General features: G+C 49.8%; 1 protein-coding gene across 1 annotated transcript in view; it reads left to right on the forward strand.

Moving 5' to 3' along the window:
* si:ch211-102c2.8 (uncharacterized) overlaps positions 1–14187 on the forward strand; it is a 107285-nt gene that overhangs the window by 20538 nt on the left and 72560 nt on the right. Inside the window, exons 2-5 of the mRNA XM_068005606.1 lie at positions 1510–1616; positions 2193–2286; positions 5861–5983; positions 12057–13730. Of these exons, the coding sequence (XP_067861707.1) occupies positions 1512–1616; positions 2193–2286; positions 5861–5983; positions 12057–13730 (1996 nt within the window). The 5' untranslated portion in view covers positions 1510–1511. The remainder of the gene's footprint in view (positions 1–1509; positions 1617–2192; positions 2287–5860; positions 5984–12056; positions 13731–14187) is intronic.

Below are 14187 nucleotides of genomic sequence, written 5' to 3' on the forward strand. Positions count from 1 at the left end.
TCCACAGATGCTGGCTGACATGCTGACTGTTTCCAGAATCTTGTGTTTCTATTTCATATTTCTGGCATCTGCAGTATTTTGCTTTTTGTTTTAGAGAGAGATTTACTCTTCCTCTAACCCGTGCCGTACCTGACCTGGCAGTGCTCGCTGCTGACACTGGCTACCAAAAGTAGAAAGGAATTAATTACATTCCCTTTACTGACATAAACCCACCTTCACAGTGCAAAATAAAAGGACCGTAGCTCGCCGAGGACCTCCAGTGGCGGTAATTGAACACTGCAGTGACATTTTCACCGTCCAGTTAAATTTGATAAAATCTGTAAACAATTTTACAACACCAAGTTATAGTCCAACAATTTTTATTTGAAATCTACAAGCTTTCGGAGGCTTCCTCCTTCGTCAGGTGACGAAGGAGGAAGCCTCCGAAAGCTTGTAGATTTCAAATAAAAATTGTTGGACTATAACTTGGTGTTGTAAAATTGTTTACAATTGTCAACCCCAGTCCATCACCGGCATCTCCACATCTTGATAAAATCTGGTCATCTAATGGTATGATCCAGATTTGGGTAATTGATAAAATAGGATTGAAAAAAAAAACTGTTTTGAATGTGTAATGTCTTCCACCTGCAGACAATTAAAAAGAAAACAAAAGTCTGAATGTTTTTGACACTGTCAGACTCAGGCGCAGAGTGCCCTCATTCATTGTTTCCATCGCTATTTCTGGACATTAATTCTGATTAAGGACAAACAGCAAGTGATTTGATTTAAAGTATGAAGGGACCCTCCACTATGGCATTCCACCAGGTGGAATAGCTTGTCACGGTTTACATTACCTAGTCCCTTTAGAATCCACAAACAGCAATCACATCACCTCCCAACCTTCTCCATTCCAGTGGGAACATGTCCAATTTACACAATCGCTCCTCATAATCTAATCCCTCCATTCCCTCAATCATTCTGGTTGCTCTCTTCTGTATCCTTCCAACGGCTGCACCATAATTTTTCGACTGTGGTGCCCAGTATTCTAAGTGCGGTCGCACCAATGATTTATAAAGTGGCTCAACATCGACCTTTTAACACATCCAAACATCTGTTTTGTTTTACTCGTTGCCGCAGAGCATTAATGAATGATTCCTGCCTCTACGCAGTGCCTGGCTCTATACTCTCGCTCACTATGCTGATCCCAGGCTGCCCTCTACCCGGGCCCTGTTTACGTTGTTTCTCCAGGGATTATGGTGAGAGACGGGGGGAGCTCCTGCGGAATTTTGGGGCCCTGCTGTCCATGTCAATTAAGCAAGGACTGAAATTTTGCTTCACAAAATCTTACTGAAGGGTTGAAAAAAGATTAAGAAAAGGAGGGCAATACTTTTCAATAAAGGGACGGAACATTGTATAATGGGTTGAAAAATTCAGCTCTTTAATTTGTTCAAAATAAACAATTAAACACAATCACTTATTGTGCAATATTGTGTGTGCTGTTTTGAAATAATTTGCCTTTTTTTTGTGCAGGGATGGAGGCAGAGAGTCTGGTCCAAAGTGAAACTGCATCGCAGCCCATGAAAGATCACTGTGACTATCTGATGGATTCCATTGATGCTCAGCTCAGCCAGCTGCAGGTAAAGCAGAGACTGAATTATCACCTTATCTAAAACTACCCTTGCACTTGTAACCAGGGTTGGCTCCGAATTGGAGTTTCGTAGTGTCCCTCCTCAGGCTGCTTCTGCTTCAGTTGTCACGTGCTTTCTCAGTCGGGCTCTGATATCAGGAGTGAACTCAGACTGGAGTGACTATAATTAGACCTTTTGACTTCATCTCAATTCAGACCCGTTTAGGACTGTTTGTTCTTTTTCCAAACTTTTTTTGTCTTTCTAATTTTGTGCCCGCGGTGAGGTGTTGGCACTGAACATTCCAAGGCCTGCTGGAGAGTGAAGTTCTCTCCACTGTACACCAATAATGTGCCTCGGCCTTCTTGTCAGGAGAGATCCCTACAATCCCCTCAGTCTCCGAATACAATCCCCTCGCTCCCCGTGTCCCGTCCCCTCGCTCCCCGTGTCCCGTCCCCTCGCTCCCCGTGTCCAGAACTGCTCTCATGACCCAGTGTTAAACTCTTGGTAATTTGTAGACGGATCGGTTTAGCCTTGATGCTGTTATGGTGATAATGACTCTGATCCTTTTGTGTGATCCTTTCATAGGTTTCAATATTAAGTGTGCATGGACAGCGAACAGCTGGTAGCCTGACCGACAGCATCTCCTTCAGAAATACCGCGGAGCTCTCCAGAAGGACAGGTGGGGGTCAGTCATTTTATCCCATTGGCAAAAGAGCCAGTATCACATTAATAATACAATTCTATCTGATAGTGGGAATAGCCTTCAGTTACTAGGGACAGAACTGCACTGTGGCCAACAGGTCTGGGGCAGTGTGTGGAGAATGAGGATGGACACAGTGGTACAGTATTGGAGTAAGGGTCTGGGCAGTGTGTGGAGAATGAGGATGGACACTTTTGGTACAGTATTGGAGTAAGGGTCTGGGCAATGTGTGGAGAATGAGGATGGACACAGTGGTACAGTATTGGAGTAAGGGTCTGGGGTAGTGTGTGGAGAATGAGGATGGACACTTTTGGTACAGTATTGGAGTAAGGGTCTGGGGTAGTGTGTGGAGAATGAGGATGGACACAGTGGTACAGTATTGGAGTAAGGGTCTGGGCAATGTGTGGAGAATGAGGATGGACACAGTGGTACAGTATTGGAGTAAGGGTCTGGGGCAGTGTGTGGAGAATGAGGATGGACACTTTTGGTACAGTATTGGAGTAAGGGTCTGGGCAATGTGTGGAGAATGAGGATGGACACAGTGGTACAGTATTGGAGTAAGGGTCTGGGGCAGTGTGTGGAGAATGAGGATGGACACTTTTGGTACAGTATTGGAGTAAGGGTCTGGGCAGTGTGTGGAGAATGAGGATGGACACAGTGGTACAGTATTGGAGTAAGGGTCTGGGCAATGTGTGGAGAATGAGGATGGACACTTTTGGTACAGTATTGGAGTAAGGGTCTGGGCAGTGTGTGGAGAATGAGGATGGACACAGTGGTACAGTATTGGAGTAAGGGTCTGGGGCAGTGTGTGGAGAATGAGGATGGACACTTTTGGTACAGTATTGGAGTAAGGGTCTGGGCAGTGTGTGGAGAATGAGGATGGACACAGTGGTACAGTATTGGAGTAAGGGTCTGGGCAATGTGTGGAGAATGAGGATGGACACAGTGGTACAGTATTGGAGTAAGGGTCTGGGGTAGTGTGTGGAGAATGAGGATGGACACAGTGGTACAGTATTGGAGTAAGGGTCTGGGCAGTGTGTGGAGAATGAGGATGGACACAGTGGTACAGTATTGGAGTAAGGGTCTGGGCAATGTGTGGAGAATGAGGATGGACACAGTGGTACAGTATTGGAGTAAGGGTCTGGGCAGTGTGTGGAGAATGAGGATGGACACAGTGGTACAGTATTGGAGTAAGGGTCTGGGCAATGTGTGGAGAATGAGGATGGACACTTTTGGTACAGTATTGGAGTAAGGGTCTGGGCAGTGTGTGGAGAATGAGGATGGACACAGTGGTACAGTATTGGAGTAAGGGTCTGGGCAATGTGTGGAGAATGAGGATGGACACAGTGGTACAGTATTGGAGTAAGGGTCTGGGGTAGTGTGTGGAGAATGAGGATGGACACAGTGGTACAGTATTGGAGTAAGGGTCTGGGCAGTGTGTGGAGAATGAGGATGGACACTTTTGGTACAGTATTGGAGTAAGGGTCTGGGGTAGTGTGTGGAGAATGAGGATGGACACAGTGGTACAGTATTGGAGTAAGGGTCTGGGCAGTGTGTGGAGAATGAGGATGGACACAGTGGTACAGTATTGGAGTAAGGGTCTGGGGTAGTGTGTGGAGAATGAGGATGGACACTTTTGGTACAGTATTGGAGTAAGGGTCTGGGCAGTGTGTGGAGAATGAGGATGGACACAGTGGTACAGTATTGGAGTAAGGGTCTGGGGCAGTGTGTGGAGAATGAGGATGGACACTTTTGGTACAGTATTGGAGTAAGGGTCTGGGCAATGTGTGGAGAATGAGGATGGACACAGTGGTACAGTATTGGAGTAAGGGTCTGGGGCAGTGTGTGGAGAATGAGGATGGACACTTTTGGTACAGTATTGGAGTAAGGGTCTGGGCAGTGTGTGGAGAATGAGGATGGACACAGTGGTACAGTATTGGAGTAAGGGTCTGGGCAATGTGTGGAGAATGAGGATGGACACTTTTGGTACAGTATTGGAGTAAGGGTCTGGGCAGTGTGTGGAGAATGAGGATGGACACAGTGGTACAGTATTGGAGTAAGGGTCTGGGGCAGTGTGTGGAGAATGAGGATGGACACTTTTGGTACAGTATTGGAGTAAGGGTCTGGGCAATGTGTGGAGAATGAGGATGGACACAGTGGTACAGTATTGGAGTAAGGGTCTGGGGTAGTGTGTGGAGAATGAGGATGGACACAGTGGTACAGTATTGGAGTAAGGGTCTGGGCAATGTGTGGAGAATGAGGATGGACACTTTTGGTACAGTATTGGAGTAAGGGTCTGGGGTAGTGTGTGGAGAATGAGGATGGACACAGTGGTACAGTATTGGAGTAAGGGTCTGGGCAGTGTGTGGAGAATGAGGATGGACACAGTGGTACAGTATTGGAGTAAGGGTCTGGGGTAGTGTGTGGAGAATGAGGATGGACACAGTGGTACAGTATTGGAGTAAGGGTCTGGGCAGTGTGTGGAGAATGAGGATGGACACTTTTGGTACAGTATTGGAGTAAGGGTCTGGGGTAGTGTGTGGAGAATGAGGATGGACACAGTGGTACAGTATTGGAGTAAGGGTCTGGGCAGTGTGTGGAGAATGAGGATGGACACAGTGGTACAGTATTGGAGTAAGGGTCTGGGGTAGTGTGTGGAGAATGAGGATGGACACTTTTGGTACAGTATTGGAGTAAGGGTCTGGGCAGTGTGTGGAGAATGAGGATGGACACAGTGGTACAGTATTGGAGTAAGGGTCTGGGCAGTGTGTGGAGAATGAGGATGGACACAGTGGTACAGTATTGGAGTAAGGGTCTGGGCAGTGTGTGGAGAATGAGGATGGACACAGTGGTACAGTATTGGAGTAAGGGTCTGGGCAGTGTGTGGAGAATGAGGATGGACACAGTGGTACAGTATTGGAGTAAGGGTCTGGGGCAGTGTGTGGAGAATGAGGATGGACACTTTTGGTACAGTATTGGAGTAAGGGTCTGGGGCAGTGTGTGGAGAATGAGGATGGACACTTTTGGTACAGTATTGGAGTAAGGGTCTGGGGCAGTGTGTGGAGAATGAGGATGGACACAGTGGTACAGTATTGGAGTAAGGGTCTGGGGCAGTGTGTGGAGAATGAGGATGGACACTTTTGGTACAGTATTGGAGTAAGGGTCTGGGCAATGTGTGGAGAATGAGGATGGACACTTTTGGTACAGTACAGGTTTATTGGATTCAATTGCACAACGTATAATGGTGAGATTTGAACTCTGGGTCGCTAGTCCAATACTATAATCATCAAGCTGCTGTACTCGAGATTATGTTCCTTCCCCTCCCTCACTTTCCCCCCCCCCCACCCCGCGAAGGAAGCACCCCCACTCCACTCCACTCAGTGCCTCTCCACAACAATGCCGAGATCAGCGGTGACAGCAGCCCAAGAGACACACCACACACCGGTGACGGGCTGCGCAGCCAGATTGCCGTTCCCAAGTCGATTCAGATGTGTGATATTTAATAAAACTGTTTCTTGCTGTTGTAACTGTTCCTCGTGTTTGTACTGTAAAGGAACTCTGAACAGGAGCCAGTCCGGCAGTAGGGACACCGGACTGGGTAGTACCAGTGCTGCCGATCCCCTGTCGGACACAGAAGTGCCGTTCTCCTTGTTACAAAAAGGTACCGGTGTTTCAGGTGGGTAAAGGGTATTTACGTTGGGGAAGGGGCTGCCTAATTTCTGTTCCATTCGTTCTCCGGATGTGGGTGTGTCTGGCGAGGCCAGCATTTATTGTCCTTGAGAAGGTGGTGGTGAGCCGCCTTCTTGAACCGCTGCAGTCCGTGTGGTGAAGGTTCTCCCACAGTGCTGTTAGGAAGGGAGTTCCAGGATTTTGACCCAGCGACGATGAAGGAACGGTGATATATTTCCAAGTCGGGATGGTGTGTGACTTGGAGGGGACTGTGCAGGTGGTGTTGTTCCCATGTACCTGCTGCCCTCGTCCCTCTAGGTGGTAGAGGTCGCGGGTTTGGGAGGTGCTGTCGAAGAAGTCTTGGTGAGTTCCTGCAGTGCATTATAATCCATCAATCATTAGCCTTAAGTGATGAAAAATGGAGGTAATGAAATAACCCAGTTCCGTTCAGTGCTCATGGTTGGGGCCTGATCCAGTGCATGTTTTATTCATACTTGTAGCTGAGGAATGGTAGCCAGGGACTGGGGAGAGAGAGAAAGATAGAGGAGGGACAAAGAGAGCGAGAAACAGCACCTCATCTTTTGTTTGGGCGCTCTAACTGGAAATGCTCTTCATATTGCCCCCACTCTCACAAAGGCTGACACAGCAACAGTCTAACAATGAAACCCAATTAATAATTATACAACCACAGGAAATTGCAAACTGGAGTTTGTGTAGGATTCTGATTACATCTTCAGTCTATTCAGATACAAAAATATTACACGTAGGATCAGACTGGTAGAGATCAAAATTACTTCATTACTTATTTCTAAATTGAGTAATACAGAAGGTTAGGAATTAGGCCATGCTGTAAACAATGAGAAAATAGTGCCATACAGCTTAGAAGAAGCCCCCTTAGACCCCTCGATTTCTCTAAAAGATCTGAGATCATCCGTCCAATAACCAGCATTCCAGCAGGGTCTTTCAGTCTCTTCCCCTGTAGCCGACAGCATCCTTCCTTCTGACTGGCGTAAGTCGGTAAATGAACTGAAGAACTTCATTTACAATCAGGCTGTCAGGCCAGATTCCTAACTCACACCAAGTCCCGTTCACCCATCACCCCTGCGCTCACTGACCTACATTGGCTCCCAGTCCAGCAACGCCTCAGTTTTAAAATTCTCATTCTTATTTTTCAAATCCCTCCCTGGCCTCGCCCCTCCCTATCTCTGTAACCTCCTCCAGCCCTACAATCCTCCGAGATCTCTGCGTTCCTCCAATTCTGGCCTCTTGTGCATCCCCGATTTTCATCGCTGCACCATTGGCGGCCGTGCCTTCAGCTGCCTAGACCCTGATCTCTGGAATTCCCTCCCTAAACCCCTCTCCCTCTCTACCTCTCTCCCCTCCTTCCTAAACTTCCTAAACCCCACCTCTTTGACCAAGCACCTGTCCTAATATCTCCTTTTGTGGCTTGGTGTCAAATTTTGTTTGATAATCACTCCTGTGGGATGTTTTACTTTGTTAAAGGCGCTATATAAATGCATATTGTTGTTGTTGATTTCTATTACAGATCAAAATAAAGGTTCTGTTCTGCCATCTAGCAAACACACCAGCCTCTTGTTATCCTTAATGTTATGTCCGTTCCTACTAAGACGAGCTGTAGAATTCTGAGATGGAGCCTTTTAAAACACACCGGGGTAGATTTTCCACGTGGCACCAGGACGTACAATTGACGTTGCGGTTCTGAAATCAATGGAGATGAAAATCGTGCGGGTTCTCTACAGGCGGCCGATCCACTTCGCCAGTTTTACGCTCGGGTGCCCAGTTGAAAACCCACCCCGGTGATGTGAGGACTCTGCACGGACACTGCACTGGTTTCTTCAACACGAGGTAACCCTGAAGGGCTGTGCAGAAGTAACCAGCCAGCTGTATAATTAAACTGCATCTCAGTCAGGGGCAAAAGAGGCTTCACATCATGAGAACCCTCTCCCCCCACAGCTATCCACACTCGCCTCCCTAGTGGGTAGAGAAAGAACTTGCATTTATATGGCGCCTTTCACAACTTTAGGTCATCCCTAAGTGCCTTACAGCCAATGAAGTATTTTTATGAAGTTCTAATGTAGGAAACACAGCAGCCAATTTGCGCACAGCAAGATCCCATAAACAGCAACGTGATAATGACCAGATAATCTGTTTTTTCTTAGTGATGTTGGTTGAGGGATAAATGTTGGCCAGGACTCAGGGGAGAACTCCCCTGCTGTTCTTCAAAATAGTGCCATGGGATCTTTTACGTCCACCTGAGAGGGCAGACGGGGCTTTGGTTTAATGTCTCATCCGAAAGACGGCACCTCTGACAGTGCAGCACTCCCTGCACTGAAGTATCAGCCTAGATTATGTGCTCAAGTCTCTGGAGTGGGTCTGTTCAAGTTCATTCAAGTTAAGTCAAGACTGTTCAAGTCAAAACCTTCTGGCTCAGAGGTGAGAGTGCTACCACTGAGCTGACACTGTGTATTCCAAGCAAACTCTCCCTAATCAGATCAATTTTTCCACATCGTTCACCTGAGGAAGGAGGTAGCCTCCGAAAGCTTGTGAATTTAAAATAAAATTGCTGGACTATAACTTGGTGTTGTAAAATTGTTTACAATAATCAGATCAAAGCACAACTTTATCTACACAAACTCTCAGCAGACAGTCTAGGAGGGGCAAACATGATGAGGACCTTCCTCCAGCCCTACAACCACCCTCTCCCCCCCAACCTGACTCTCCATTCCCCAGACTCTGGCCTCTTGGGCATTACTCCCTCCCCTTTGTCCCCACCATTGATGGCCGTGCTTTAAGCCGCTAAGGCCTCACGTACTGGAATTCCATCCTTTAAACCCTAAACCTCTTCACCTCCCTCTCCTCCTTTAAGAACCTCCTTAAAATCCATCTCTTTGACCAAACATTTTATTACCCATCTCCCCCTGTGGTTCGGTATCCATTTTTTTGATCTCACCTCTTTGAAGCACCTTGGGACATTTTTCTACATAGATTTGATTGGAGAAATGCAAAACATATTGGGAGGTGCAGAGCCAAACTTTCACCTGTGGATGTTTTTTAACATTAATTTTGTTCCTTGGACATATTAAGGTACAAATACAAACCTCGGCTTTTCATTTACTTAAACCCAGAAGCAGCAAACAGTCAGAGCACAGGGCTCATAACACTCAATGTTCACAGCAGATTTGACCCTGGTTCATCCCAGGAGTTGGTGTAATTGGGCCCCACTGGGGAGATCACTGCAAGGCCCAAGGTTCAGGTCCATTAGGTTAATCCATCCTTAGAGCTGACAGGGTGTTGGAACTCGGACTTGCTCACACTGTTCTCACAATCGGGTCCTTTGGTGACTCTCTGCTCCCTGGCGGACGCTCAGCAGTGACCGCTGGATTGGTACAAATCTTTGAAGTTCTTGGAATCAGTCTCTCTCCTGTTCCTATGTAAGATTTGTGTTATAGAATTATAGAAAGGTTACAGCACAGAAGGAGGCCATTCGGCCCATCGAGTCCATGCCAGCTCTATGCACGAGCAATCCAGCTAGTCCCACTGCCCCGCCCTATCCCCGTAGCCCTGCACATTTTTTTGTTTCAAGTACTTATCCAGTTCCCTTTTGAAGGCCATAATTGAATCTGTCTCCACCACTCCCTTGGGCAGCGCATTCCAGATCCTAACCACTCGCTGTGTAAAAAAGTTTTTCCTCATGTGACCTTTGGTTCTTTTGCTAATCACCTTAAATCTATGCCCTCTGGTTCTTGACCCTTCCGCCAATGGGAACAGTTTCTCTCTATCTATTCTGTCTAGACCCTTCATGATTTTGAATACCTCTATCAAATCTCCTCGCAACCGTCTCTGTTCCAAGGAGAACAACCCCAGCTTCTCCAGTCTATCTAAAGACCCTCATCCCTGGAATCATTCTAGTAAATCTCCTCTGCACCCTCTCTAAGGCCTTCACATCCTTCCTAAAGTGCAGCACCCAGAACTGGACACAATACTCCAGTTGTGACCAGTTATATTTGTGTTTATTCACGTACCCAGATCTACTGAGACAGGTAATCTGTTTGGTTATATTTATCATTGTGTGTTTTGCACATTTTTCCAATGAAAATGTTAACAATTTAAAAGAGAGGCTGGATACCCGGGCTGGATACCCGGGCTGGATACCCGGCCAGGATACCCGGGCTGGATACCCCCGGGCTGGATACCCCCGGGCTGGATACCCCCGGGCTGGATACCCCCGGGCTGGATACCCCCGGGCTGGATACCCCCGGGCTGGATACCCCCGGGCTGGATACCCCCGGGCTGGATACCCCCGGGCTGGATACCCCCGGGCTGGATACCCCCGGGCTGGATACCCCCGGGCTGGATACCCCCGGGCTGGATACCCCCGGGCTGGATACCCCCGGGCTGGATACCCCCGGGCTGGATACCCCCGGGCTGGATACCCCCGGGCTGGATACCCCCGGGCTGGATACCCCCGGGCTGGATACCCCCGGGCTGGATACCCCCGGGCTGGATACCCTGGCTGGATACCCTGGCTGGATACCCTGGCTGGATACCCTGGCTGGATACCCGGGCTGGATACCCGGGCTGGATACCCGGGCTGGATACCCGGGCTGGATACCCGGGCTGGATACCCGGGCTGTATACTCTGGCTGTATACTCTGGCTGTATACTCTGGCTGGATACCCGGGCTGGATACTCTGGCTGTATACTCTGGCTGGATACCCGGGCTGGATACTCTGGCTGTATACTCTGGCTGGATACTCTGGCTGGATACTCTGGCTGGATACCCGGGCTGGATACCCGGGCTGGATACCCGGGCTGGATACCCGGGCTGGATACCCGGGCTGGATACCCGGGCTGGATACTCGGGCTGGATACCCGGGCTGGATACTCGGGCTGGATACTCGGGCTGGATACTCGGGCTGGATACTCGGGCTGGATACTCGGGCTGGATACTCGGGCTGGATACCCGGGCTGGATACCCGGGCTGGATACCCGGGCTGTATACCCGGGCTGTATACTCTGGCTGTATACTCGGGCTGGATACTCGGGCTGGATACTCGGGCTGGATTCCAGGGCTGGATTCCAGGGCTGGATTCCAGGGCTGGATTCCAGGGCTGGATTCCAGGGCTGGATTCCAGGGCTGGATACTTTGGCTGGATACTCTGGCTGGATACTCTGGCTGGATACCCGGGCTGGATACCCGGGCTGGATACCCGGGCTGGATACCCGGGCTGGATACCCGGGCTGGATACCCGGGCTGGATACCCGGGCTGTATACCCGGGCTGTATACTCTGGCTGTATACTCTGGCTGGATACCCGGGCTGGATACCCGGGCTGGATACCCGGGCTGGATACTCGGGCTGGATACGCGGGCTGTATACTCTGGCTGGATACCCGGGCTGGATACGCGGGCTGGATTCTCGGGCTGGATACCCGGGCTGGATACCCGGGCTGGATACTCTGGCTGTATACCCGGGCTGTATACCCGGGCTGGATACTCTGGCTGTATACCCGGGCTGGATACCCGGGCTGGATACTCTGGCTGTATACCCGGGCTGTATACCCGGGCTGGATACTCTGGCTGTATACCCGGGCTGGATACTCGGGCTGGATACTCGGGCTGGATACTCGGGCTGGATACCCGGGCTGGCTCCTCTGATGGTTCAGTGTGAAAGTCCGCTCCCAATGAGCCGCACAGATCTGCACGATCTTGGTCTGTGTTGAGTTAGTTGGTTTTGATTTCTGGGCTAGGGAGGGGATAAAACAAAAATCAGCCACTCCTGACTGCGATGCACTGCCCTCGGCTGAAACGTGTGAGTTTGTGGGCGTCAGGTGCAGGTGCTGGGCTGAGCTGTGGTGCCGCCCCTCCCGGTAGAGTAGCCTGACAACCCTCAGTTTTAGGCTCACACATGAAGAATGGCCATTTGGGTGAGGATATCAGAGGGCTTCTGGTACCTGGGGAACTCTGCCCACCTCCTGGAGGGGCAAAGAAATCACCGTGACTGATGTGACTCACACTTGAACTTGAACTGACTGCACCCATGTTGTCTCACAACTGCAGAATGTGAAGATCGCGCAGGAATCTTCTCGAGTCCAACTGGAGCTCAGCATGTTACAGCAGCGTCCAACCCGAGCCCAGGTTTCAGAAGGTGCCAGGCCAACACTCCTTTGGCTGAGCCTGGAAGGCAAGAGGCAGAGGCGGACGGCGAGTCCAGAAAGAAGCAGTATGAATGGAGAGTGCAGCAATTGCTGGGGCCGCAACAAATGGAGAACCAGGGATATCACAGTGACACCAACACTGTGGACAGCGTGTGTACAGAAGACTTTGCTTCTCGCTTTCATGAGGGGATGGTGGACCCTGCACTGAACTTTGACACGGAGCCAGGCAGTGACGGTTCTTTCACCAGCGGTGAGTCCCTCGGGGACTGGTCGCAGGAATCCACCAGCCTTTATCCAGAACCTAATTCCGAGCACGGAAACCTGGGAAGTGAAGCCTGTGGCCTTCCACGGGATCTGAGACTATTCAGGAGGAAACAGTCCAACAGAGAGTTTGCTCGACGTGACCACCTGTCCAGGCGAGATCGCAGTGGGGCTCGTTCAAAAACCTCTGCTCGGAGTCCGACTAGTGCGGAGAGGGACGGGTGTATTGGGTGTGGCTCTCTTCAGGGTGAGGGGGATAACACTGTAGCCGACGGGCCTGTTAACTCTGCAGCTCAGAGTTCTACAGATCTACAGATCGTCCAACAGTTTCGAGAGGAATTAGAACAAGTCCTGCAAAGGACCAGGTCGCAGGCTGGGACCTCATGGGCAGAGCAGGCAGCGTCCAGGGCCTTGCCCAGCAGGACTGAGAGTGTTGAGTCTTTGGGCGGTAGAATTTCAAAGCTCAGCCAGAACAACATGTCGGAGCAAACATCACAGCGAAGAAACATTCCTTCCGGAAACAGAATCCTGACTGAAAACCCATCCAAGGAATCTCCTGAAAACCCAAATCCACTGAAGGAGAACAATTTGGTGACCGGCTATTCCTCGGCACCTAATCCAGGCATTATAACCCACAAAGGTCTGGGGACTAATATTCAGACTACTGGAATAAAACTCAAGGGGACGCTGAAGAGACTATCGCAGGGTCGAGAGCGGCTAAGTAGAAACCTTAACCCAGAACTGGAGGGCCTGTCGACCGGAGACACCAGTAACCTGATTCCAGTGCCACAGCAGAGCTTAGCCCCCAGTGACAAGCCTCTACCAGGGGACAACCAGCAAGATGCTGTGGCAGTGAATAGAAACCCCTCACCGCGCCATGTGACACCCACTTTGGTCCCTCACTGTACAGGGGGTGCCAGTTCTTCGCCCGCACACGATGGTAACGATCCAGGTAAAACCAACATCTCAGGTCAGTGGAATGGAATGACCGAGTCTCTCAGTGGCTTTGGATCCCAGACCTCGGCTGCTGACAGTTTCACGACCAGCCCAATGTGTCTATCCGGATCTAACCCCCCACCGGTTCCTTCTCTCTGGAAGGGCAGCGGCAGCGAGCTGGCTCCCGACCGCCGCGCAGACGTTGCTCGCTCTGCAGTCCGTCCCAAGAGGAAGCAATCGCTGGATTTGCCGCAGAGCAAGCTGACAGGCTCCGTCCACGTAACCAAACCAAAACTGACTCATGCACGAAGCAACACGGATGGTGGTTACAGAGAGGAATTGGGCAGCCTCAGAGAGAAACCACTTTCACACAGAACAGGTGAGGTACAACCTTTAAAGACCTCTCCCACTTCTCGTGCGTTGTTCGGTATAATCGCATTGACTGTATCCAGTGTTCACTTCATCCTTTGTTACTCATCCCCTTTCAGCAGTAAACCACAACCTTATTACTCACTCCCAGTCATCCATAGCTCTCTACACACGCCACCTTCTTCAGTGATTGAGGTGTCTGTCATACTACAGATGCTATCAATAAGAGAGCAGGGGATTGACTGGGACCAGGGTTGGTCCTTTCACCTCCCAGTACTCGGCCTCCTCTCTCTGATGGGGACTGGTCGATACACAGGACATAGTAGCAGAAGTCGGGATTCATCTGAGTTCATTTGGAAATCTGCAGTTCATTTTATTTCTACTCTTAAATAATAAATAACCTGAAATCCCCACAACTCAATTAGCAGTCAGCAAGACCCATCTTGGGTAAACCTCATCCACCAGTC

This window comes from Heptranchias perlo, chromosome 25 (genome assembly GCF_035084215.1).
Source record: "Heptranchias perlo isolate sHepPer1 chromosome 25, sHepPer1.hap1, whole genome shotgun sequence".
Taxonomy (NCBI): Eukaryota; Metazoa; Chordata; class Chondrichthyes; order Hexanchiformes; family Hexanchidae; genus Heptranchias; species Heptranchias perlo.